At 37.6% G+C, this 27,777-nt stretch overlaps 1 protein-coding gene across 1 annotated transcript in view; it reads left to right on the top strand.

Annotated features, from left to right (window-relative positions):
* Positions 1-27,777, top strand: part of WDPCP (WD repeat containing planar cell polarity effector) — a 225,345-nt gene that overhangs the window by 16,425 nt on the left and 181,143 nt on the right. Inside the window, exons 2-5 of the mRNA XM_052647814.1 lie at positions 2,912-2,959; positions 3,795-3,833; positions 5,390-5,460; positions 5,737-5,796. Of these exons, the coding sequence (XP_052503774.1) occupies positions 2,912-2,959; positions 3,795-3,833; positions 5,390-5,460; positions 5,737-5,796 (218 nt within the window). The remainder of the gene's footprint in view (positions 1-2,911; positions 2,960-3,794; positions 3,834-5,389; positions 5,461-5,736; positions 5,797-27,777) is intronic.

The following is a 27,777-nucleotide window of genomic DNA, read 5'->3' as shown; positions in this document are numbered from 1 at the left end:
TACTTTCTCATCATTAGTGTATAAGAATGCAAGAGATTTCTGTGTGTTGATTTTATATCCTGCAACTTTACTATATTCATTGATGAGCTCTAGTAATTTTCTGGTGGAGTCTTTAGAGTTTTCTATGTAGAGGATCATGTCATCTGCAAACAGTGAGAGTTTTACTTCTTCTTTTCCAGTCTGGATTCCTTTTATTTCTTTTTCTGCTCTGATTGCTGTGGCCAAAGCTTCCAGAACTATGTTGAATAGTAGCAGTGAAAGTGGGCACCCTTGTCTTGTTGCTGACTTTATGGGAAATGCTTTCAATTTTTCACCATTGAGGATGATGTTTGCTGTAGGCTTGTCATATAGCTTTTATTATGTTGAGGTATCCTAAATATATTTTTAACTTAATTTGTCCCTATGGGCTCAGGTACCATTTTATTCAGTGATTTTAATCCATTAGTACCATTATTTATTCTGATGTTTAAGTTGTCCCTGAGTGGTCAGTGGGACACCTTGCAAGCTGACTTCTCTTATCATTGTGTCACATCCCTGTCAATACTTGGGTATTTCCATTCTTTCTGGCACAACTGATCTGATCTATCAGACAGTTATTATATTGATACCTTCCCTTCCTCAGTGCTAGAATCAGCCAGTTCTCTAAGGAGCTTGGTTCCTTTTAGAGGAAAATGGTTTCTAGAAGCCAAGGTGTGCTTCAGGTACACTCATTGCTCTTGGAGTATTGTTGCTCCCAGGCACTGTCAGTGGCCAGAGCTTAGGGTATGTACGTATGTATGCCTACACACTTACTTGCATCCACATTCATAACTGTACCTTTGTATACCGAAAACCATGAGTTCACACCAGTACCTTAAATTCTAGTCTGTCACCACAGGGTTCATTCTAATGTTCTCTCTTTTTTATATTTGTACTTCTCACACAGTGGGAAGTATCTTTATTTTATTTATTTAAAACCACCCTGTATGCAGACAGTCTTCTATCTCTTTGGCAACTCTCTTCCCTGCATGGATAACTTTGTAGGTTCTGACACCATTTGTTGGGGTCCCCATGTATGTGGGTGTCCTCCACACTTTATTCAGCCTCTGACAGCCAACATGAGGCCATTGCTCCTATGAATGTCCCTCTCACCCTGCTAGTACTCTGACATACCATGTCAGACTCACTCTCCGTATCCCCATCTTGTCCTGCTTTTGTTTTAAGAGCCATGCTAAGTCGTGTCAGTCGTGTCCCACTCTGTACGACCCCACAGATGACAGCCCACCAGGCTCCTCCATCCCTGGGATTCTTCAGGCAAGAATACTGGAGTGGGTTGCCATTTCCTGCTCCAATTTTAAGAGCCATATGCTGGTCCAAATGCAGTAGTTCAGACTTGTGCACAGAATTCATGGCCACTTGTTATCTTCATAGTTCTATTCTAGAGTTGTAATATTTAGATGCATGGAATGATGGAATATTGGAGTATATTGCCTATGTACAATAATGCATATGGTTCTTAGATTTTTTTTCAAGAATCTTTTTATTATTCCTGGGTTGGGAAGATCCCCTGGAGAAGGGATAGGCTACCTACTCTAATGTTCTTGGGCTTCCCTGGTGGCTCAGCTGGTAAAAGAATCCTCCTGGAGTGCGAGAGACATGGGTTCAATCACTGGGTTGGAAAGATCCCTTGGAGAATGAAAAGGCTACCCACCGCAGTATTCTGGCTTGGAGAATTCCATGGACTGTATAGTCCATGGGGTCACAAAGAGATGAACACAACTGAGCGATTTTCACTTACTTTATTAAAGTATTATATGTGTACTGAAAAGTGTAAAGATTACAAAGATATGTTTTAAACTATCAAAAAGTGAACATACCCATAAAATCTTCACCTAGGTCAAGCAATAAAATATCAGTATCATAGGAGCCTGACTCATCACCTTTCCCTGGCACTCCTTATTAGATACTGTCAATATAACCAATAGAAATAAACTGCACTCTTTAAATTATATGTCTCAGTTAGTGGCATAATGAAAAAAATGGAACTTCAGTAAGTATACACGATTGATTATTTTGAAAAACTATATTGAAGTAGTTAATTATACCTTTTTGGGGGAAGTTTTATCCTTCAGTTTGAGAAAGTTCAGAGCAGTCAGTCACTAGGGGGCAGCCTGTACTGCTTCCACTTTAGAAATAGCTGTATCCTTTTGTTAGTAACTAGAGTTATTTTGCATGGAAGGAAACAAATGTTACCTCAAAGAAAGAAGTATTTCAGTGTTCAGAGATAGGAAGAAAATGGACAGTTATTTTATTCTCCTGTAAATCAACTACAAGGACAGATTCCATGGTTAAATCTCTCTCAGCATCTATCTTTGCTTTTGTAACCCCAGCAGAGCATCCGAACTTGAATGGGTTCGGGAGGGTTTTTGAGTCTAAATAAGCTTCAGATAATTTATCCATACCTTCCTTTAACCCTTCCTTTTCTGCAGATTTCCCCCAAATACCCTCCTGGATTCAAGTTAAGTCAGAGGAAAAAAAAAAAAGCCACAACTCAGAATTCTTCTAGCCAGTTTCATTTGGTATTGCTTAGTGGTAGTTCCTTTTGGTAGTGCCCTGTGAAAAATATCAGAGGAAGCTTGAGAGAAAAAAGTTGGTCATCCTTGACATCAGTTCTTTACCCTTCCTTTCCTCATGCCATTCTAGTTTTGTATATTTCTTTTCTAAGTGGACTGGTAAACTTGCATTTTGTGCGTATCCCTAGAATAGACGAGCCCATGTCTGGATAATTTAGAAGTATTTTATTTCCAGTAACATACAGGTTGTTTCTGTCCTCCTCCCTATCCACCCCCCACCCCTGCCTTACAGTGTGGGTTGGCGTCTCGTTCTCCATAACTTTTTACTATAATCTGATGTTATTTCTTCCTTTCTATAGATAGAGACATTGGGATCTACCAGTATTATGACAAGAAAGAGCCATCAGGTAAAGCGTCTGTTCTACTAAACAGATTTTTATAAACTTACTATTCTAAATTATAAAATACTGACTTAAAAACTGTTTTTATGCACTTTAAATTCTAGAATTTTGAGAAAGTTTACTCCAATTCTTTAGAAAAATGCTAAAGTTAGTATCTGTTTTATATAAAATAAAGCAGTATTGAGAAAATGCTATAGCAGAACATGAAAATTTTCATTTTACTTCTGATTAAACTGATAACTGGACAGTATGTTCTTGTTTTTTTATCACTGTCCCAGTAGAGGGCATTGTTAATGCATGGGTCCCACTCATGCTGGTCTCCCGGATCCTTAACTGATATCTGGAATAGGCATTTCTGAGTGAATGATCAATTTTCTTTATCTGATTAATCCTGTTAATCCCAGAAGTTTCTTGATGGGCCAAAAGGTCTTCCCAGCTAGAGTTACTTCCTGTTTGGTCTCTGTTGAAGTGGAGCTTGTGTGGGCATCCCATGTACTTAGCTTGGTACTTAATAGGCTGACTTCATGGTTCTGATGACAGACTGAAGTAGCTTCTGTTCTGGGCTCAGTTGCAGTTCCCTTCCCTATCTGATAAGATTGCAAACTCAGGATATTGGCCCACCCGTTGTGTTGTGTAAGCCTTTTCACTTCAAATTTAGGAAATCTTCCATGAAATGAAAACATCCAAATTATGGCATTTTCCAACTGCCTTTTTAAAAGTTTAGCATAATTTATTAATCTCAATAATGTGCATATGCATATATAAAATTAAGTATAATAAAAGTAATTTCCACTTTTTTATCTTTTTTCTAATCTCTCATCTGCTGCAAAATGAGCAACAGATCATGGTAACTTAGAAGAAAAGCAGAGGCTGGCAGAATGTAAGTTTACTTTATATTTTTTTGGAATTATTATAAAACTGGAATTTTAATATCCCTGAAGATTTTGTCTTAAAACATATTTTAAGCTGTCTATACAAATAGGAAATGTTATCCTTTTTGTATTTCTTATAAATTTCTCTTGTTTAGGTGCATAAACATATAAGTAAGGATTATATTGTTAGAAATTTCTGATTTAGATCATTGAAATCTCTCTCAACTTTTGGTGAGATATGTGCTTATGTAAACAGCATAAGCTTATGGTATATGCTTATGCATAAGATATATGCTTATGTATTTCTTAATGAACTGCCTTTATCTTAGTTAATATACTTAAACTAAGTGTACCATGGTTCTGTTAACATTTTATTATCCATATTATACCTAAATTATTATTTTGTTCTAACCATTGTAAGAAAATAAGATTTGTAATTATTAGTATTAACATTTTATTCTCTCTAGTCTTCATTAATTTCAAATATATAAACATGTTATATATGTAATATGGCTACAGTATAATATGGCTAAAATATGACTGTTTTATTTAGAATATAAGCGGGGCTAAATATTCTACTTGTTCTCATTTTAAATGGTCAAGCTAACATTTAGTTTTTAAAAATACTATATTAGTACCTGTGGCAGAGATTTGAAACTTTTTACATATGCTTTGCACATTGTAAATTATGTTTATAGAAATCATTAATTTACTTAAAACAGCATTCTCCTATAAATATTTTAATGTCTGTATGTATTTTATACTACATATATATACACATAAAACACATGTGCACACATTTAAAATTGTTTAGGAAAATTCAGAGATGAATTCATTTTTGTGATGAAATAGGTGTCATATCACTGTAATAAATTTATTATTTTTTAATTCTTTTAAATAGAACTTTTTAGTTTATTTTAGGCTATCATTGAGATTCTACTAAATAACATTAACTTTTAAATAAAGCAAAGGCTTATCATTATTGAATTGTGGTGTAGATTTTAGAAAGAATAATTTTATATAGAAAAGAGCACTATTAGTGTCTAATTTATTAAAATTTAGATTTCCCTCAATTTTATCCTTAATGTGTGATGCTTAATTTTAAATTCATTTTCTGTATATTATTTTTAAAATTTTGTTTCTTTCCTCACTATATTCATTTACTCATAGGAGTTTTCAGATCTGATAGATTATTTGCTGAGTTTAGAATTTCTTTTGTATTGAATTTTTAAATTAATTATATGAAAATAAATTTGCTTCTATGGTAAAGAGTGAGTCATTAACTGTTATGTACTAGGTTCACGAGCTTCAGAAACTTTCCCAGGGATTCTCTGAGCATTGTTAGTTGTCATCATAAAATTATGATCTTGGAGATTGTTTTGTGGTAAAAATCCTATTTCTGTGACAAAGCCTTTCAGAAGACTATCATTTGATGATGGAAATGAAGGCTACTTCCTTTCAATTAAGGAAATGTTTTATTTTAATCTTCCTAAGGCATACTGCTCAGCAGAGTTTCCTTTTTAAATCTTGTTCAGCTAACTGTAGTACATGTTTTGTTTTCCAGCACGAGATTTTCCATGGACGCTCAAAAACAGACGCCCAGAAAAACTTCGAGACTCACTTAAGGAGTTGGAGGTATCTTTCCAAAAGTTTCAAAATGGCAATGAACAAATTTGTTTTAAAACATCTTTCAACAGCTTTAATTTTCATAAAGGATCAACTCTCCTGGTGATGATAGTGTTGCTTTTGTCCAGTGAGGAGTTCCAAAACAGTTGCATCTTTGTGTGGCATGCTGATATATATATATATATATATATTTTTTTTTTTTTTTGCTTGCGAATCAGAAGCACTTTAACTGATAACGACAATGTGTATAGCCAACTGCAGTCTCCCTTTTTCTGTTTTCTTCAGGAGCTGATGCAAAACAGTCAGTGTGTGCTGAGCAAATGGAAGAACAAATATGTCTGTCAGGTAAAAAGGCTTGACATGCTTTCGCAGTGTTTAACCAGTGGAGCTGAAAACTATGCAGTAATTGGTATTCTTGTGTTATGATAGGTAATGGACATAAACTTTTCAGGAGCAGGTATTTCATAGTTTGAATTCTAGTCATTCTGGAACTAACATTTGATTGACTCAGGCTGCCTCATTAATGAGTATAGTTGTACTGACACTATAAGCACGAATAACCATCTTTTCAGATGGTATTTTTTGTCATAGATTTAATCATATTTTTGAATGAAGGTGACACCGAGGGACAAAAAGTTTTTTGACCACTCTTGTAAGCATTTGTGCACAGCATGCTTGTGGAAATTGACAAGCAAACTAGCATTAGACCTAACCTAAGACATTTGCTGTTACTTTTCGAATCCTCTAAGCTGCACTATTTAATATGGTAGCCAGTAGTCACCTGTGGCTATTTAAATGTAAATTTAAACTAATTATAATTAAAAATTCAGTTCCTCAGTTGCACTACCCACATTTTAAGTGCTCAGTCACCACGTGATATAACTACAGAGCATTTCCATCATGTAATGTTCTTTGGGATAGCACTTAGAGCCTGGACAAGGTGAGGCACATGTTGAATGGGTCTAGATTCAGGACATAATAATCACTTGTCCATTGATCACAAAATAATGGACAAATGTCTCAGCTATATCAATAGGCTTAAAAAATTCTACCTGCCTGGAAAAATGTTACTTGCTTATGATAAAAAGTCATTAGTCATATTCTACACATACATGTATTTGAAGTTACATCAGTACTACGTGTAATTATAGCTACTTAATGGAATTAAATATCCTGTATCAGCTCAAATTCTTACTTGTTTACAATGTGATTTACATATTTTAGGTCTGACTACTCTTGTTTGAAGTTTAGACCTGTGGCTCTATCCATAAATCTACAACATTGAATTTGTAGTAATTACAAACTTATCTTAATCTACTATTTAAGTGAGTATAGACTTCATTTTAGCGGACTCTAATGTTTCCTTATTTTTTGTTTAAACTAGTCTCCTTTAGGGGCTTCCCTGGTGGCTCAGAGGTTAAAGCCTCTGCCCGCAATGCGGGAGACATGGGTTCGATCCCTGGGTCGGGAAGATCCCCTGGAGAAGGAAATGGCAACCCACTCCAGTGTTCTTGTCTGGAGAATCCCACGGACGGAGGAGCCTGGTGGGCTACAGTCCATGGGGTCACAAAGAGTTGGACAGGACTGAGCGACTTCACTTTCACTAACTGTCAGTCTCCTTTTACTCACAAAAGTGACTTTAGTTACCTCCTCAACCATCACAATTACTACTCTCCAGAGACTTTTTAAAAAGCTGAATTAATATTTTAGAATCATAATACTTCTTAAAATAAACTTAGGATATTGTTGAAAAGGATGAAATTATTTAAAAATTCATGATTTGTTTTCAGAAAAGTTTTAATCAAACTTTAAAACTTGAATACAAAATATGTACCAGAAAGTTGTAAACTTAGTATAGTTCAAATCGTACTTCTCAATGTTGTTACTTACTTTAAAAGCTGGTTCAAAATTCTTTGACTGGAGGGCAAGCCTACCACCTATAGCAAGAGGTGTGTCTCATGGCTTCCACCCTTACCATTGCACAGGTAAGTTGGAACTTGTCAGGCATCTTAAAATATGCAGCGGAGCATCCCAGTAGGCAATACTTTTTAAATAGACTTTAATGTATTTTAATTTAATAAACGGGTTTGTGTGTACATTTGTATGGGAGAATAGGAAGAGGGATATCCCTCATTGTTGAATTAATTCAATTCAGAAAATGAATTTACATGATAGAATATATATAAAATTACCATCGTAATTTACAGCAACCTGATAATACTGATTTCTTAGGCCATTGTACCAATGAGTCTGCTTTTAACACTTCCAATGGAACTTATCTTTATGTTCTGTCATATTTTGCAATTTCTTTCTATGATTGATAAGATATTCTTTAAATAAACCTTTTAATATCAGCACATCTTTGGTGTGATATATTTCAACAAGATAACTTGATCTTTACTCTGCCCACAACTCCAGCTTAGTCTCCACATCATTAAGGCCTATTTTTTAAATTTTATTTATTTATTTTAATTGGAGGATAATTACTTTACAATATCGTGATGGTTTTTGCCATACATCAGTAGAATCGGCCATAGGTATTCATGTGTCCCTTCCATCCTGAACTCCCTCCCACCCTCCTCCACATCCTATCCCTTCAGATTGTCACAGAGCACCAGATTTGGGTGCCCTGCCTCATCCATCAAGCTCACACTGGTTATCTGTTTTACATATGGTAATGTGTATGTTTCAAATCATGCCATCCTCTCCTTTTAGGGCCTTTGAAGGACCTCCTAACATTATCCACCCACTTCCTCAGTTTCTAGACAGGACTATTGGCTAGGTCTTCTGAAAATATGTTTGTCTTATTCTTAAAGATCTCTAGTAGGACAGTAAATTAAAAATTTGGTGTTCAAGCTAAATTTTCAGAAGGATCCCCTTAACCTTTTGTTAGTTGGAAAATAAGCAATCCATCTCTACAGACTCCCCAGGGGGGTCCCCTTTTTTGTGCATCATCCAGCGTGGTGACTCTAAAGATAACCTGAGCTTTAATTTTTATTAATAATTTCTCCATGTATTTAACCCTAAAATGGCAGCAGTTGACCACAACATAGTATTGTCTAAAAGAAGTGGGAAAAAGTTCCTCAGGGTCATGGTGCTAAACGCAGTTGGACTCTCCAGTTTCTGACTGCAGCCACTCCTTAACGAATGTAAATCTTTTAGCCCCACCTGCCCCTTTTCCCCAGGAAAGGGACAACTTTAGGCTGTATAGGGTTTCTCATGGTTATCTTCTTTTCAAGGGATCCCTGTTTCTTCAAACGGTTCAATTGTTCGGGATTTAGCAAGGCATCTACAACAACAATTTCAAAAGATGCAATCTGAGCCTGGATTTTCCCCTCTGATGAATGTTTTTCTCTTTTTTAATAGGTTATCATTATTATCAAAGCTAAGTTAATGTTGTTGATTCAGTGACACATAAATTATACTATTTAAAACTAATTTCTTCTACTTGTAAATTCAGAACAGTTTATAAATCTAGACTTACTTATACATACGTTCTTCATGAAATTGTCTTTTGAAGTTGGTTTTTCAGACTGTACCTAATCCTAGTTTGAAATGAATAAAAAGTGAGACATAATTTAGAGTTGTAGTTTTACTAGCTATCACATAAATTTCTCATTGTTTTTATGGTCTCCTAAAATTATTTTGAGAAAATGCTTAATAATTTCCTGCTTTGAATTTCTTTTTCTTTCTTTCTTTTTTTTTTTTTTTTACTTTATTTTACTTTACAATACTGTATTGGTTTTGCCATACATTGACATGAATCCACCACGGGTGTATACAAGCTCCCAATCCTGAATCCCCCTCCCACCTCCCACTCCATATCATCTCTTTGGATCATCCCCATGCACCAGCCCCAAGCATCCTGTATCCTGTATCAAACACAGACTGGCACTTCATTTCTTACATGATAGTATACATGTTTCAATGCCATTCTCCCAAATCACCCCACCCTCTCCCTCTCCCTCAGAGTCCAAAAGTCCGTTCTATACATCTGTGTCTCTTTTGCTGTCTCGCATCCGGGGTCATCATTACCATCTTTCTAAATTCCGTATATATGTGTCAGTATACTGTATTGGTGTTTTTCTTTCTGGCTTACTTCACTCTGTATAATCGGCTCCAGTTTCATCCATCTCATTAGAACTGATTCAAATGTATTCTTTTTAATGGCTGAGTAATACTCCATTGTGTATATGTACCACAGCTTTCTTATCCATTCATCTGCTGATGGACATCTAGGTTGTTTCCATGTCCTGGCTATTATAAACAGTGCTGCTTCCAAACTATTCTTAGGGAATACTAGTTTCAGCAGTAATATACTATTGTACACCGCTGAGGTGAAATTTTTAATTCCTTAAATTGTTCTTTAAGTCACATTCATGTATTCAGATTACTATATAAGTAGTTAAAAGCAATATAATCATTAAGATAGATGTAGCTTCATGTATATTGATTTTAGATTTAATTGTTTAAATCATATATATACATTTGACTATGAAAGTATGATATAGTCATCTTTACCCTGATTTGTTTCTATATTTATTTGACATTTCCAGATACAATTTTAAAATGCCAAGATAGTTTTCTTTTTAAATTCTTATAATGAATTACTTGACAGGCTATGTAAAAGTAGAAATTATTTTCCAAGCCTATCACAGATGAACTGTGACCTTATGGAGCTCATTTAATCATGACTTCCTCAGTTGTAGAATGTATAGTATCATTACCTGCTCTTTCATTTCAACAACTTGTATGAAAACCAATTTTTGTTTTGTCATAATATAATAATTGACAAACCATGGTTTTAAGTTACAATTATTAGTAATAGCATTTTATTTATAACAAAACCCATCACACAGTATTTACTGACAGGCACTTTAGTGCCACCATTGTGGGAGGCAATAAAAATGTGTATAAAGTGTAAGCTGAGTCCCCAGCATAATCTAGTCAAGGAAAAGAGATACATAAAATCACTTGGATGCTAGTGAGTGCTGAGTTGTATGATACTAAGTCAAAAAGATAGTAAGAATTTACATGTTGATGTTTGGTAGAAATCAACACAATACTGTAAAGCAATTATCCTTCAATGAAAAATAAATACTTTTTTTAAAAAGTAAGAATTTAGAGAAAGCACAAAGATTAACCTGACAGTTGGGATGTAGGCTAAAACATGAAACCCAGAGGTGGTTTGTACAAAGGGCAAATGAAATGAGATAATTATTTTCTGAAAACAACAAACTAGGGGGTTTCTGGACTTGAAGATGCCAAGCAGAGAGTAGAAGCAAGATGCCCAGGCTGAAAATAAGAGAGATTAACTTAAGAGTCTGTATCTGGAATGGTGAGATCTTCCCCAGCTCCTTCCCTCCTCCAGCACTGAGGCTTATATATCACTGTAACTTAGAGGATCCTTCTCTAACAAAATAGATTATTACTCCCACCCAGTTCAGTTCAGTTCAGTTGCTCAGTCTTGTCCTACTCTTTGTGACCCCATGGACTGCAGCACACCAGGCTTCCCTGTCCATCACCAACTCTGGAGCTTTCTCAAACTCATGTCCATTGAGTCGGTGATGCCATCCAGCCATCTCATCTTCTGTTGTCCCCTTCTCCTCCTGACTTCAGTCTTTCCCAGCATCAGGGTGTTTTCCAAGGAGTCAGTTCTTTGCATCAGGTGGCCAAAGTATTGGAGTTTCAGCTTCAACATCAGTCCTTTCCATTGAATATTCAGGACTGATTTCCTTTAGGATAGACTGGGTGGATCTCCTTGCTGTCCAAGGGACTCTCAAGAGCCTCCTCCAGTACCACAATTCAAAAGCATCAGTTCTTCGGCACTCAGCTTTCTTTATACTCCAACTCTCACATCCATACATGACTACTGGAAAAACCATAACTCTGACTAGACGGACCTTTGTAGGCATAGTACTGTCTCTGCTTTTTAATATGTTGTCTAGGTTGGTCATAATCTTGTTGCAAAGGAGCAAGTGTCATTTAATTTCATGGCTACAGTCACAATCTGCAGTCATTTTGGAGCCCCCCAAAATAAAAGTCTGTCACTGTTTCCATTGTTTCCCCATCTATTTACCATGAAGTAATGGGACCAGATGCCATGATCTTAGTTTTCTGAATGTTGAGTTTTAAGCCAAGTTTTTCACTGTCCTCTTTCACCCTCATTAAGAGGCTTTTAGTTCCTCTTTACTTTCTGTCATTTGAGTGGAATCATCTGTATATCTGAGGTTGTTGATGTTTCTTCTGGCAATCTTGATTCCAGCTTGTAATTTATCCCGGCCTTTCTCATGATGTACTCCAAATATAAGTTAAATAAACAGGGTGACAGTATTCAGCCTTTTTGTATTTCTTTCCCAATTTTGAACCAGTCAGTTCCATTATGGTTCTATAGACAGAACTAAATTCAGGGAATTAAAGTTAATTCCCACAGAGAAATAAGAGAAGTTCTTGAATTTTTGAAACAAGAATTGGTTGTTATTTGAAAAATGAATACTCAAGGAAAAGGAAAGGAGCTGTTGCAAATGAAAAATATGACAGCATAGATAGAAAAACTAATAGAAGCACTGAAAGATAAAATTATTAGTAAAATATCCCTATAATGCAAAACAGTGACAAAAGAACATAGTAGTGAACAGTAGGCAATATAAAATAGAAAAATTAGAGTAGCAGGTCAGAAGGTCCAATATCTTACTCATGATAGAAAATAGGGAAGAAACGAACACCCAAAGTGATAAAAGAAAATTTCCCAGAACTGGAGGATGTTTGTTTCCAGTTTGAACGGACCTAGTGGTTGAAAAAGATTAATATCAAGGTCTATTTTGTGAATTTTAGAAAACCAAAGTTAAAGAGAAGATCCAAGAAGTTTTCACAGTAAAAAGAGTAAAACAAAGTACATACAAAAGAATGGGAATCAGACATGACTACTCAATAGCAGCACAAGGAGTTAGAAGACTGTGGAATCAAAATTCTGAAGTGAAGTGATCTTTAGCCTAGAATTCTATTTCTAGAATTCCAAATTGACATTCAAGCAAGGACATTTTCAGGCTAGTTAGTGCTCAAAAAATCTTGCCTACCTGCCATGCATTTTTTTCTCAGGAAGTTATTGGAAGAATATGCTTTTCTAAAGCAACAGAATGAACCAAGAAACAAGATTCTTAGGATCCAGGAAATAGAGAAAGTTACACAGAAGAGAAGTGAAGAGAAATCTTAGGATGACTGTGCCTTAGGCCTAGAAAGCAGCTGGTCCAAATTAGGGCAGGATACAGAAGGTTCTCATAGCCATGTTGGAGGGAGGGAAGAAAAGGAACTGATAGGTCTGATAACTGATGTGATCTAGGAGAATTAATAATAGTAAAATTTAATAAAAGATAAAATATATAGGATAATTAAATATTACTGATAAAAATCAGTAAGTAATGATTAATGCAAGAAATAACATACGTGGAAGACATTGCTAGCTGCTTGTCCAATATCCATTTGTCTTATGAACCGACCCTATTGTTCAGAGTGGCAAAATGACCAACTTAAAGTACTTAGCTTCCCTGTTGCTTTTGAAACTAGAGGTGACCCAAGGAGGCACTTTTGGCCAGAGTAAGCAGAGGTCACTGGTAGGTTTTACAAGAAAGCTTTCTTTTTTAAAAGTAACATTTCAGTGTTTTAAAATCAGAATTAATGCTCCCCCTAAAGACTTACAATGAGCAAAATGTCAGAATTTTAATGAAAGATTGCACGTTTTACCAACTTTTTCTATTGTCGGGGACTTCCAGGCTCCACAGAACACTGCCATTCACTACCTCCTATGAGGGAGGAGTAGGACATTCAAATTAGAGGTATCATTTTCCACAGACCACTGCCCCATCCAAAGATGTGTCTTCAGCAGGCTGAGACATTTGAAATTCCTCTACTGCTCATTTTTGGTATGAGAAGTTCTCGTGTGCTATGGAACATGCTCAGAAGTTAGTCTTTAAGATGTTAACAATAAAATGTCCACCCACTGACCCACTAACAGCTTACAGAAAAGCAAAATATTGTACAAATATTGCATTCTTTAAATGTATTTCTACATATAAAATACATGTACTTACTATACGTATGTATTATGCTAGACTCAACAGGGATGTGCCTCTTCAACGTTTGCTCTTGGAGTCTAGATCTGAAATATGCCTGAAGGGGCCAGCTTTTTAACCATTCTTTCACTCAAGGCATATATATATTTAGTGCCTGCTGTATGCCAGATAGAATTCTCATTGCTGGGGATGCCAGTGAATAATGAAACAGATGAAAATGGCCATTATTCCTATTCCCCTGTAGCTTAAGTTCTAATAGGGCAGACAATCAAGAAAAGATGGATAAGTAACATTTTGAGTATATAATTCAGTTGCTCAGTCATGTCTGACTCTTTGCGACCCCATGAACCGCAGCACGCCAGGCCTCCATCTCTATCACCAACTCCCAGAGTCCACCCAAACCCATGTCCATCGAGTTGGTGATGCCATCCAACCATCTCATCCTCTGTCGTCCCCTTTTCCTCCTGCCCTCAATCTTTCCCAGCATCAGGGTCTTTCAAATGAGTCAGCTCTTCGCATCAGGTGGCCAAAGTATTGGAGTTTCAGCTTCAACATCAGTCCTTCCAAAGAACATCCAGGACTGATCTCCTTCAGAATGGACTGGTTGTATCTCCTTGCAGTCCAAGGGACTCTCAAGAGTCTTCTCCAACATCACAGTTCAAAAGCACCAATTCTTTGGCGCTCAATTTTCTTTATAGTCCAACTCTCACATCCATACATGACCAGTGGAAAAACCATAGCCTTGACTAGACGGACCTTTGTTGGCAAAGTAATGTCTCTGCTTTTTAATATGCTGTCTAGGTTGGTCATGACCTAGTGAATAGTGAAACACACTAGCCCAGAGACTGAGTGCACAGACTTTGGAGCCAGACCTCCTGGACTCAAGCCCTACCTCTGCTGCTCTCTTCCTGCAAGACCTTGGGCAAATTCCTTAGGCTTTCAGGCCTCTGTTTCTTTTTTTTTTTTTTTCCCAGGTTCATGCATGTTGTTTGTTTATTTATTTTTTTAATTTTTTTACTTTACAATTCTGTATTGCTTTTGCCATACATTGACGTGAGTCCACCACAGGTGAACATGAGTTCCCAACCCTGAACCCCCCTCCCACCACCCTCCCCATATCATCTCTCTGGGTCATCCCAGTGCACCAGCCCCAAGCATCGTGTATCCTGTATCGAACCCAGGCTAGCGATTCGTTTCTTACATGAGAGTATACATGTTTCAGTGCCATTCTCCCAAATCATCCCACCCTCTTCCTCTCTGTACGTTAGAGATAACAGTTGTACTGTTACCTCTCGGGATTAAGTGGGAGGATGACCATGAAGATCTGAGAAGAGCGCTCAGCCTCTAGTGTGTGTCATGTAAATGTCAGTGATCACTAGTTGCGTGTGCCAGGTGCTGTGCTGGTCACTGTCACATCTATCTTTCTTCATCTTTCCTCCATCTCCTCTGCCCCATTTCACATACTTGTCAGAGTGAACTTTTCTAGTACCAATCATGGTCCTTCCATAGCTCCCCTTTGCCTGCAGATTCATGCTTAAGAGAACGTGTCCTAGAGCCTGTTTGTCTGGGTCCAAATACCTACTAGTTGTATGACTTTGGATAAGCCACTTAATCTCTCGATGCCTCATTATCTTCATTTGGAAAAATGGAGATATTAATCATACCTCAGAGGGTTGTTTTGAGGATTTAAAAAGGATGATGAATATAAAATACAAAAAATATACTTCACACAGAATAAGTGCTCAAAACATTAGCTATTGTTGTTATTATTGCAGTTTAAAGGCATCAGGCATCAACTCTTTGGCATTCTGCCTTCTTTATGGTCCAGTTCTCACAACTGTACGTAACCACTGGGAAGACCATCAGTTCAGTTCAGTTGCTCAGTCGTGTCAACTCTTTGCAATCCCATGAACTGCAGCACGCCAGACCTCCCTGTCTGTCACCAACTCCTGGAGTTTACCCAGACTCATGTCCATTGAGTCAGTAATGCCATCTAACCATCTCATCCTCTGTCATCCCCTTCTCCTTTTGCCTTCAATCTTTCCCAGCATTAGGGTCTTCTCAAATAAGTCAGTTCTTCTCATCAGGTGCCCAAAGTATTGGAGTTTCAACTTTTAACATCAGTCCTTCCAATGAATATTCAGGACTGATTTCCTTAAGCATGGACTGGTTGGATCTCCTTGCAGTCCCTTTGACTCTCAAGAGTCTTCTCCAATACCTCAGTTCAAAAGCATCAGTTCTTCAGCACTCAGCTTTCTTTATACTCCAACTGTCACATCCATACATGACTACTGGAAAGACCATAGCCTTGACTAGACGGACCTTTGTTGACAAAGTAATGTCTCTGCTTTTTAATATGCTGTCTAGGTTGGTCATAACTCTCCTAAGGAGTAAGCATCTTGTCATTTCATGGCTGTAGTCACCATCTGCAGTGATTTTGGAGCCCAGAAAAATAAAGTCAGCCGCTGTTTCCACTGTTTCTCCATCTATTTGCCATGAAGTGATGGGACCAGATGCCATGATCTTCGTTTTCTGAATATTGAGCTTTAAGCCAACTTTTTCACTCTCCACTTTGACTTTCATCAAGAGGCTTGTTAGTTCTTCACTTTCTGCCATAAGGGTGGTGTCATCTGCATATCTGAGGTGATTGATATTTCTCCTGGCAGTCTTGATTCCAGCCTGTGCTTCCTCCAGTCCAGCGTTTCTCATGATGTACTCTGCATATAAGGTAAATAAGCAGGGTGACAATATACAGCCTTGACGTCCTCCTTTTCCTATTTGCAACAAGTCTATTGTTCCATGTCCAGTTCTAAGTTGCTTCCTGACCTGCATACAGATTTCTCAAGAGGCAGATCAGGTGGTCTGGTATTTCCATCTCTTTCAGAATTTTCCAGTTTATTGTGATCCACACAGTCAAAGGCTTTGGCATAGTCAATAAAGCAGAAAGAGATGTTTTTCTGGAACTCTCTTGCTTTTTTGATGATCAGCAGATGTTGGCAATTTGATCTCTGGTTCCTCTGCCTTTTCTAAAACCAGCTTGAACATCTGGAAGTTCATGGTTTATGTATTGCTGAAGCCTGGCTTGGAGAGTTTTAAGTATATAAGAAAGTAATAAAAATTGTTAGAGAAAAACAAAGCAAGAAAAATAGGAAGTATGTGTAGGAGATGGCAGGGCAAGATGTGCCTGATATCTGGTGACCAAGAAAGCCACCATGTGTTTAAGACATAAAGGAGCAAGCCACAGAATGTATCTGGAGAAGAGGATTCCAGAGGCGCTGAGATGGGAATATATGTGGCATGTTTTGAAGAACAACAAAGAGTCGATATGACTGAAGTGGGATGAGCAAGGAGAAGAGTAGTAGGAATTAAGATTGGAGAGGAAATGAGACAGTAGTTACATAGGGCTTTCCAGGCGTTTGAAAGAACTTGGCTTTTACTCTTAAGTGTGATGAGAAAGTCTTGAGGGGTTTTGAGCAGAGAAGGGACTCAATCTGATATACTTTTTAACTGGGTAACTGGCACATTTGATGGAAACAAAATGAAGGAAGCAAAGATCAAATCAGTTGCCATAGTCCAGGTGAGACATACAGTGGTTTTGACTGGATGGAGCAGTTAAGTGGTGAGAAATGGCCAGATTCTGCTGATGGTCAAATGAGAATAAAAATTCCTGAGCAATTAGAAGAATGGACAGTTACTGAGTTGGTAAAGATTGAGAAGAGGCATTTTTGAGGGAAATATCAAGAGTTCAGTTTTGAACATCAGTGTTTGAAATGCCTATTAGATATTCAAATAGAGAAGACAATTGGGTGTACGAATCTGTAGTTTCGAGAAATGCTTGGGCTGGTGATCGAAATTTGGGAGACAGCAATGCAGTGGGTATTAAAGCCAGGAATTCAGTGAAGAATGCCAGGGAGTGAATGTACACAGAGAACTAGAGGAGGCAGAACAGCTGAGTTCTGGGGTCCTCCAGCTTTGGGGATTGGAGAGAGAGAGAAAAGGAGCGATGGAGAAAAGAGACTAATAAGGAGTAGCCAAAGAGGTGGAGCACCTGAAGGGAATGTTGTGCCCTGGAAATGAGATTTCAGGAAGAAAGCTTTTGAGGTATGTAACATGCCAGTAACAGATTGGCTGAGATGACCATTGGAAGGAGCAGGGAGGTCATTGGTGACCTAGATGAGAGCAGGTTCAGTAGATGTTATGGGTCAAGCCTGACTGGAATGTATTTAAGGAAAATAGGAGGATAGAAATTAGGGTTTATAACATTAGAAAGGATAATTTCATAAAGGAAAATGGGGAAATAGGACAGCACTTGTGAGAGAGTTGGGGTTAAAAGAGGTTTTTGTTTCTCTTTTAGATGTAAGAAATAACTTCTCTTTCTGTTGGTAAGCTAATAGGAGTAGGAAAATTGGTCCTGAAAAGGGAGAAATTAATCACTGGAGTAATGTTGACCAAAAGCCACTTAATAAAGGGAGAAGGGATGAAAAGTAGGTGCCTGGTACCTGTAGATGTCATGGAACTGTCTTTTTGCCCGTGAATAGCCTAACACCATTTTTCTTGTTCCATGAGGAAAAGCAAACTTCTGTTTGGTTAAGTAATGACTTTTTAGAAGATTTGTTACTTTTTTTTTTAAGGTTTCTGAATGCAACTCTAAGTGACATACACATTTGGAAATAAAATGGTAGAATCAGGAGAAATGACCAAGAGTTGACTGGTTATTTTTGAGCGTGGGATGAGAGGCTGTGGTAGAATAAAGACAGTCAACAGCTGCTTTAATTCCAAGTATTCTTTGACATTTTAACAATTTATGTGTGTATTTTTTCAATTGAAATAGTTTTAAAACAGGCCCAGTGTGCTTCTGTGAAACAGATGTCAGGATAGTACTAGAACTGCAAGTGATTGATGGGGAGATGGGAAAGATAAAGGGGAAGGAATCAGGTGGGAGATCCTTTTGACTGTGGTGCTGGTCTGAACCCTAAGCAAGGAGAAGGAGGGACTGGATTATAAAGAGCTTCAGACTGCAGCATGTTGCTCAGAAAGCTTCAGCCACAGGAGAGTTCCTTAACCAAACCTGCTCATTAGAGGAGTCCTTGGTTGGACTAGTACCACAATATGCTCAGTCATTGGCTACCAGCCAATGACTTTAGTTTTGTCAGTCAGCTGTGCTCCCAGCCTTCGTTCATCCTTCAGGAGCTCTTAGTGATGCATGTCCATGGCCATCAAGAGTGTATACCTGTATTTTTGTATATACACAATACTATACCTCAGTAATCTTAATATCATGCCCTAATAATTACTTTCTTAGGCAAAAGAAAAATTATTCCTTTCCACAATAAATAGAAAATTTACAGTGTATCTTGACTGATTCAATCCAAAGTTTAATGACCTATGATAATTCCCGTTTACATTAACTATTTACTCTTAAATAGTAATATATGAGCTCAGTTTTGTAACCTGATTATGACACAAAGAAAATTTTGATCTTCTTAATAATTTGTCTTTGTATTATCAATCAATATTTCCTTCCTATTCTTTTCATAAATGGTCTTTTTCTTCTCTTTTATTAATTGTTTTCATTTAAAAACATTTCTTTTAAAGAAAGTAATAATTCCCTGCCTCCGCCTTTGGCATTTGAGTATAATAATGTTTTTGGAAGCTCCAAGGTATTTTGCCAGAGAGGAAAAGCCAGTTCAGGACTATGAATTCCCTTCATATATCCAGTTATGGGCTTCCGTGGTGGCTCAGATGGTAAAGAATCTGCCTGCAATGCAAAAGATTTGGGTTCCATCCCTGGGTCTGGAAGAGATCTCCTGGAGAAGGGGAAGTACTTTTGCCTGGAGAATCCCATGGACATAGGAGCCTGGCAGGCTACTGTCCATGCAGTCACAGTTGGACATGACTAAGCAGCTAGCACTTTAACTTACGTCCACTTACAGTTAATAGAAAATATGTAAATCTAAATGAGTTCAAAATCTGAATAATCTAATGCCTCTCGTATAAGGAGAGTGACATTTTGTATCAATAGCTAGCTAATGAGAAGACTTTTAATGTATTATATTTGAGTACATGTACTTAGTTTTTATACAGAAACTTAAATATGACTTCAGATTTAGAACTTTGTGTTAGATGCACAATTTGGAATGTATGAATTAGAAATATACATATAAACTAAGTATTTAACATTGAGTGTGAGAACCCATCAACTTTACATTCATAAAAAAGAAGAAAAAAAAAACTTTACATTCATGATATTTGAGAATATTATGTTATATATATGCCAAAATAACTGATAGAGAAAACACCTCAAGTGCTTTTCCCAAATAGTGATTTATACCCGTTATTTTTCAAAATAAAGTTAAAAAAATAAAACTACTAGGTAGTATTTATACAATATACTTAAGTGACTATGAAATTAAAAGCAGCTGTAACTATACTTCTCATAAAATAGTGTTGTATATAAGGCATTCACAGCAGCTCTTCACAATGAAGTACCTATCATTTGGTATTCTCCTTGGTCTAAGTAGAATCCTAGGTTAAATTGTGAGATCCCAGTTACCACTGTGTGCCAAACACATGTAAATCTCTCTGTACGTGTATCCCTCCTTCTGCCATAATAGGAGAACAATCCCTGGTCTTGCCTGAAGCCAAGCATTCCACCTAGACCCACAGTTCTCAATATGTACACTGAGGCACCCTGGGGTTTATAGTGAATTCACAGGAATCCTGCAGGATATTTTAAAATTTCAAGAAAAACACAAGACTTCTGTTGGATACTGCACAGATAAGTAGCTCCAGGTAGAGCAGATTTTCAATGTTAGAACACAATACATTCCTTTTGAGGATGTCATATATGTGTGAAGCTGGATTTTTAGAGCTTGCTGTGAATATAACTCAGATAACCGTTATATCTACTACTGTGGGCAGGAATCCGTAGAAGAAATAGAGTGGCCATCATAGTCAACAAAAGAGAGCAAAATGCAGTACTTGGATGCACTCTCGAAAACGACAGAATGATCTCTGTTTGTTTCCAAGGCAAACCATTCAGTATCACGGTAATCCAAGTCTATGCCCCAACCAGTAACGCTGAAGAAGCTGAAGTCGAATGGTTCTATGGAGACCTACCAGACCTTTTAGAACTAACACCCAAAAAAGATGTCCTTTTCATTATAGGGGACTGGAATGCAAAAGTAGGAAGTGAAGAAACACCTGGAGTAACAGGCAAATTTGCCCTTGGAGTACAGAATGAAGCACGGCAAAGGATAATAGAGTTTTGCCAAGAGAACGCATGGGTCATAGTAAACACCCTCTTCCAGCAACACAGGAGAAGACTCTACACATGGACATCACCAGATGGTCAACACCAAAACCAGATTGATTATATTCTTTGCAACCAAAGATGGAGACACTATACAGTCAACAAAAATAAGACCAGGAGCTGACTGTGGCTCAGATCATGAACTCCTTCTTGCCAAATTCAGACTTAAATTGAAGAAAGTAGGGAAAACCACTAGACCATTCAGGTATGGCCTAAATCAAATCCCTTATGATTATGCAGTGGAAGTGAGAAATAGATTTAAGGGACTAGCTGTGATAGAGTACCTGATGAACTATGGAAAGAGGTTTGTGACAGGAGACAGGGAGCAAGACCATCCTCAAGAAAAAGAAATGCAAAAAAGCAAAATGCTTGTCTGAGGAGGCTTTACAAATAGCTGTGAAAAGAAGAGAAGCCAAAGCAAAGGAGAAAGGGAAAGATATACCCATTTGAATGCAGACTTCCAAAGAACTGCAAGGAGAGATATGAAAGCCTTCCTCAGCGATCAGTGCAAAGAAATAGAGGAATACAATAGAATGGGAAAGACTAGAGGTCTCTTCAAGAAAATTACAGATACCAAGGGAACATTTCATGCAAAGATGGGCTCAATAAAAGACAGAAATGGTCTGGACATAACAGAAACAGAAGATATTAGGAAGAGGTGGCAAGAATACACAGAAGAACTACACAAAAAAGATCTTCACAACCCAGATAATCACGATGGTGTGCTCACTCACCTACAGCCAGACACCCTGGAATGTGAAGTCAACTGGGCCTTAGAAAGTATCATTATGAACAAAGCTAGTGGAGGTGATGCAATTCCAGTTGAGCTCTTTCAAATCCTAAAATATGGTGCTGTGAAAGTGCTGCACTCAGTATGCCAGCACTTTTGGAAAACTCAGCAGTGGCCACAGGACTGGAAAAGGTCAGTTTTCATTCCAATTCCAAAGAAAAGCGATGCCAAAGAATGCTCAAACTACCACACAATTGCACTCATCTCACATGCTAGTAAAGTAATGCTCAAAATTCTCCAAGTCAGGGTTCAGCAATATGTGAATGGTGATCTTCCTGACGTTCAAGCTGGTTATAGAAAAGGCAGAGGAACCAGAGGTCAAATTGCCAACATCCGCTGTATCATGGAAAAAGCAAGAGAGTTTCAGAAAAACATCTATTTTTGCTTTATTGGCTATGCCAGAGCCTTTGTGTGGATCACAACGAACTGTGGAAAATTCTGAAAGAGTTGAGAATACCAGACTACCTAACCTGCCTCTTGAGAAACTTGTATGGAGGTCAGGAAGCAAGTTAGAACTGGACAAGGAACAAGACTGGCTCCAAATAGGAAAAGGAGGAAGTCAAGGCTGTATATTGTCACCCTGTGTAACGTATATGCATAGTACATCATGAGAAATGCTGGGCTGGAGGAAGCACAGGCTGGAATCAAGATTGCCGGGAGAAATAACAATAACAGATATGCAGATAACACCACCTTATGGCAGAAAGTGAAGAACTGAAGAGCCTCTTGGTGAAAGTGAAAGAGGAGAGTGAAAAAGCTGGCTTAAAGCTCAACATTCAGAAAACTAAGATCATGGCATCCGGTCCCATCACTTCATGGCAAATAGATGTGGAAACAGTGGCTGACTTTGTTTTGGTGCTCCAAAATCACTGCAGATGATGACTACAGCCATATAATTAAAAGACACTTAGTCCTTGGAAGGAAGTTATGCCCAACTGAAATGGCATATTAAAAAGCAGAGGCATTACTTTTTCAACAAAGGTCTCTCTAGTCAAGGCTATGGTTTTTCCAGTATTTATGTATGGATGTGAGTGAAAGTGAAAGTGAAGTCGCTCATTTGTGTTCGACTCTTTGTGACACCATGGACTGTAGCCTATCAGGCTCCTCCATCCATGGGATTTTCCAGGCAAGAGTGCTGGAGTGGATTGCCATTTCCTTCTCCAGGGGATCTTCCCAACACAGGAATCGATCCCGGGTCTCCCACATTTCAGGCCGACGCTTTTCCGTCTGAGCCACCAGGGATGTTGAGAGTGGACTATAAAGAAAGCTGAGCACGGAAGAATTGATGGTTTTGAACTGTGGTGTTGGAGAAGAGTCTTGAGAGTTCCGTGGACTGCAAGGAGATCCAACTAGTCCATCCTGAAGGAAATCAGTCCTGGGTGTTCATTGGATGGACTGATGTTGAAGCTGAATCTCCAATATTTTGACCACCTGATGTGAAGAGCTGACTCATTTGAAAAGACCCTGATTTTGGGAGAGATTGATGGCAGGAGGAGAAGGGGACAACAGAGGATGAGATAGTTAGATGCCATTACTGACTCAATGGATATGAGTTTGGGTAAACTTCGGGAGCTGGTGATGGACAGGGAGGCCTGGCGTGCTGCTGTTCATGGGGTTGCACAGATTCAGACACAACTGAGTGACTTAACTGAACTGTAATAAAAAGCAAGTACCACACAACAGTTAGCATAGAACACAAGATTAAGAGTATCCAATCTGATTCCAGGGTTTGAGAATTTGTGTGGTGCCCAAGTTCTAATAGTGCACACCTCCTAGTGATTAAGTAAAGGTATTTTTCTTTGATTCTTCGTGTGTTACATTTTCAAAAGACTACCAAGTTGTTGGGACATAAATTCTTACTTAGTTGTTTAAATTCTGGTATTTCTTTCGGACCAAGGGCACCATAAAAATTTCTGAAGCCTCTTCAATGAATGGTGCTGGGAAAACTGGACAGCTACATGTAAAAGAATGAAATTAGAAAACTTTAACACCGTACACAAAGATAAGCTCAAAGTGGATTAAAGACCTCAGTGTAAGACCAGAAACCATAAAACTCTTAGAGGAAAACATAGGTAGAACACTCGATGACATAAATCGAAGCAAGATCCTCTATGACCCACCCCCTAGATTAACGGGAATAAAAATAGAAGTAAACAAGTGGGACCAGATTAAACTTAAAAGCTTTTGCACAGCAAAGGAAACTATAAGCAAGGGGAAAAGACAGTCCTCAGATTGGGAGATAAAATAACAAATGAGACAACTGACAAAGGATAAATTTACAAAATATACAAGCAGCTCATACAACTCAATGCCAGAAAAACAAACAGCCCAATAAAAAAAGTGAGGAAAAGACCTAAATAGACATTTCTCCAAAGAAGACATACAGATGGCTAACAAACACATGAAAAGATGCTCAACATCACTCATTATTAGAGAAATGGAAATCAAAACCACAATGAAATATCACCTCACACCGGTCAGAATGGCCCTCATCAAAAAGTCTACAAACAATAAATGCTGGAGAGGGTGTGGACAAAACACTCTTGCACTGCTGGTGGGAATGTAGATTGATACAGCCACTATGGGAGATGATATGGAGATTCCTTAAAAAACTAGGAATAAACTACCAGTATGACCCAGTAATCCTACTCCTAGGCACATACCCTGAAAAAACAAAAATTGGAAAAGACACATGTATCTCATTGTTCAATGCAGCACTATTTACAATAGCTAGAACATGGAAGCAACCTAGATGTCCGTCAACAGATGAATGGATAAAGAAGTTGTGGTATGTAAACACACTGGAATATTATTCAGCCATAACAAGGAACACATTTGAGTCAGTTCTGATAAGGTGGATGAACCTAGTACCTATTACACAGAGTGAAGTGAGTCAGAAAGAGAAAGATAAATATTGAATTGTAACACATATATGGAATCTAGAAAAATGGTACTGAAGAATTTATTTACATGGCAGCAGTGGAGAAACAGACATAGAGAAGAGACTTATGGACATATGGAGAGGGGAGGAGAGGGTGAGATGTATGGAAAGAGTAACGTGGAAAGTTACATTACCATATGTAAAATAGGTAGCCAACAGGAGTTTGCTGTATGGCTCAGGAAACTCAAACAGGGGCCCTGTATCAACCTAGAGGCGTGGGATTGGGAGGGAGGTTCCAAAGGGAGGGGATATATGTATACCTATGGCTGATTCATGTTGAGGTTTGACAGAAAACAACAAAATTCAGTATATAAATATAACTTCAATAAAAAAAATTTTTTTTAAGCCAAAATTAAAAGAAAATTTTGCAGACACAAAAGATGACATGATTTGGAAAAGTTTTGAATCCTCTGGCATAGATTTGGATCCCATCCCCTCTGGCCTTCTCAGAATCCCACATGATTTTATTCCTTCTCTTAGGTGCAGCATACTGGTGGAAAGCACAAGCTGTTCCATTTTTCTCGGTATCGAGTCTTGGCTTTATCAGCTGTGTGACTTTAGGGAAGTTACTTCACCTGTCTGTGCCAGAGTTCATGTAACTATAAAAAGGAGATAAAAATATCTAACTCATATGTTTATTATAAGAATTAATATATGTAAAATGCTTAGAAACAGTTTTTGGCACAGATACCTGCTTTTTAGAAATAATTAAATTTATCCTTTCTGTCAAATGGATTTCTCCAATAAAGTTTAAAATTTTAAATTAGACAATTTTTATTGTAACAAAAAAACTCAAAATTTACCATTTTAACACATTTTTAACTGTACAGTTTGGTAGCATTAAGTATATTCACATTGTTGTGAAATATCTTCAGAACTTTTTCATTTTGCAAAACTGAAACTCTATACACTTAAACAGCATCTCCCCTACCTCTGTCCCCAGCCACTGGCAACCACTATTGTACTCTCTGCTTCTGTGAGCTTGACTTCTTTAAAAATGGAGCCATGCAGTTTCTGTCCTTCTGTCCTCCTACTTTACTCAGCATAATGTCCTCACAGTTCATCCATGTTGTAGCACGTGACAGGATTGTCTTCCTTTTTAAATCTCAATAATATTCCACTGGATGGATGTCCCACATTTTGCTTATCTGTTCATCCATTGATGAACGTGTGTGTTGCTTCCTTCTCTTGGCTATTGTGAATACTGCAGTGAGCATGGGTGTACAGATACTCTTGAGACAGTGCTTTATTTTAGCTATATACCCATGAATGGGATTGCTGATTAGATGGTCATTCTATTTTTAACTTTTTGAGGAATCTCTATGCTGTTTTCCACAGGTACACCATCTTACAGTGCCTCCAGCAGTGCACAAGGGTCCTAGTTTCTCCATAGCTTCACCAACACTTTATTTTTTGTTTTTTATCTGATAGTTGCTATTCTGTAGGTATGAGATAATATCTCATTTCTATGATATTCATTATAGAAAAATGCATTTTGATATGCATTTTTCTAAAGATTAGTGATGTTGAACATCTTTTCATATGCTTGTTGGCCATTTGTATATCATTTTTGGAGGAATGTCTAGTCAAGTCTTTTGCCCATTTGTTAATTGAGTTAATTTTTTGTTGTTGAGTTTTAAGACTGTATTTTGGATATTAACTCCTTGTCAAATATATGATTTGCAAATATGCTCTCCCACTCTGTAGGTTGCCTTTTCACTCTTACTTGTGTACTCTGATGCACAAAAGTTTTAAACTTTTCTCTGGTTTTGCTCTAAGAAATCATTTTCAAATCCAATGTCATGAAGCTTTTCCCTTATAGTGTCTTCAAGAAGTTTTATCATTTTGGGTCTGAGTCTAGGTCTTTAATCCATTTTGAATTAATTTTTCTCTATGCTGTAGGATAAGGGTCCCTTTTCACTCTTGTGAATGTGGATATCCAGTTTTCCCATCACCATTTGTTGAAGAGACTGTTCTTTCCACATTGAGTGGTCTCAGCACTCTTGTTGAAGATCATTTGACCATATTTGTAAGAGTGTATTTCTAGGCCCTGTATTCTGTTCCATTGGTCTATAATCTGTCTTTTGACAGTACCACACTGTTTTGATTATTGTGTCTTTGTGCTGTGTCTTGAAATCAGGAAGTATGAGAACTTTGTTCTTCTTTTTCAAAATTTTTTTGACCATATGAAATCTGTTGAGATTCCTGATCAACTTAAATACTCTTTTCTATTTAAGCAAAATAATAATAATAATAACAACATTCATCTCAGATACCACCATGTCTTATCCCTTTTCTTCAGAATCAAGTTTCTCAAAAGAATTTCTGTTTGAAGTCTCCATTTCTCTATTGTTCACTCAGCATTTAACCAACTTTGGCCATACTTTTCTCCTGATTACACTGAAAACCTTTTACACTGAGGTTACAAAAAATCCTGTGTTATCACTAAATCCAATTTAGTGACTTTTCTTTTAAAAAAAGGCATCATCTTAAATACACAAGGGGATTCAATACTACCTGCCACACCAGTTTTCTTGAAATACTTTTTTGTATTAATTCTCCATGACACTTTTCTAATAGTCTTCCTACCTCTCCAGCATTCTTCTCTGTGTTCTTTTCAGGCCTGTGCTTCTTTCTCCTGCCTTTGAATGTCCTCTCCTCTTTACTCTGAACTCCTGGCATATCCAACTTATAGCTTCATTGCCTCTTCTCTCTAGAGCTCAGGCCTCGCCCCTGTGCTCCAGAGTCATTAATCCAGTTGCCTACTTGATCTCTCTCCTTTGATGCCTCGAAGATGTTTCCAACACAGTATCTCTAAAATGAAATTCAGAGCCCTCTACCTGTTCCTCTTCTACCACTTCAATTTCAGTAAACAGCCTGTCTTCCATTTATTTATAGAAACCAGAAACCTGGAAGCCACCTGTTTGTCGTTGAAATTAACTTCTTCTTTACCCATCTCTCTTTCCTCCCCTTGCCACATATTCAGCTAATCTCTGATTCTACTGTATTTTATCTCCTAAGTCACTCTCCTCTGCAAGAGGGCCTCTATCCTTTCCCTCATAACTCTACCCACCTCTCTCCATCTCCCTCTTGACTACTTCAGCACCTCTTCATCTTCACTGTTCTACCTGCTCCCACCAGTCTGTCCTCCACCCTGTAGCCAAATTGATTTTTAAAAAGCAAATCTGTTACTTCCCAGCTTCAAACCCTTCTG

Source organism: Budorcas taxicolor, chromosome 11 (assembly GCF_023091745.1).
Source record: "Budorcas taxicolor isolate Tak-1 chromosome 11, Takin1.1, whole genome shotgun sequence".
NCBI lineage: Eukaryota > Metazoa > Chordata > Mammalia > Artiodactyla > Bovidae > Budorcas > Budorcas taxicolor.
This window is presented reverse-complemented; position numbering and strand designations above follow the sequence as displayed.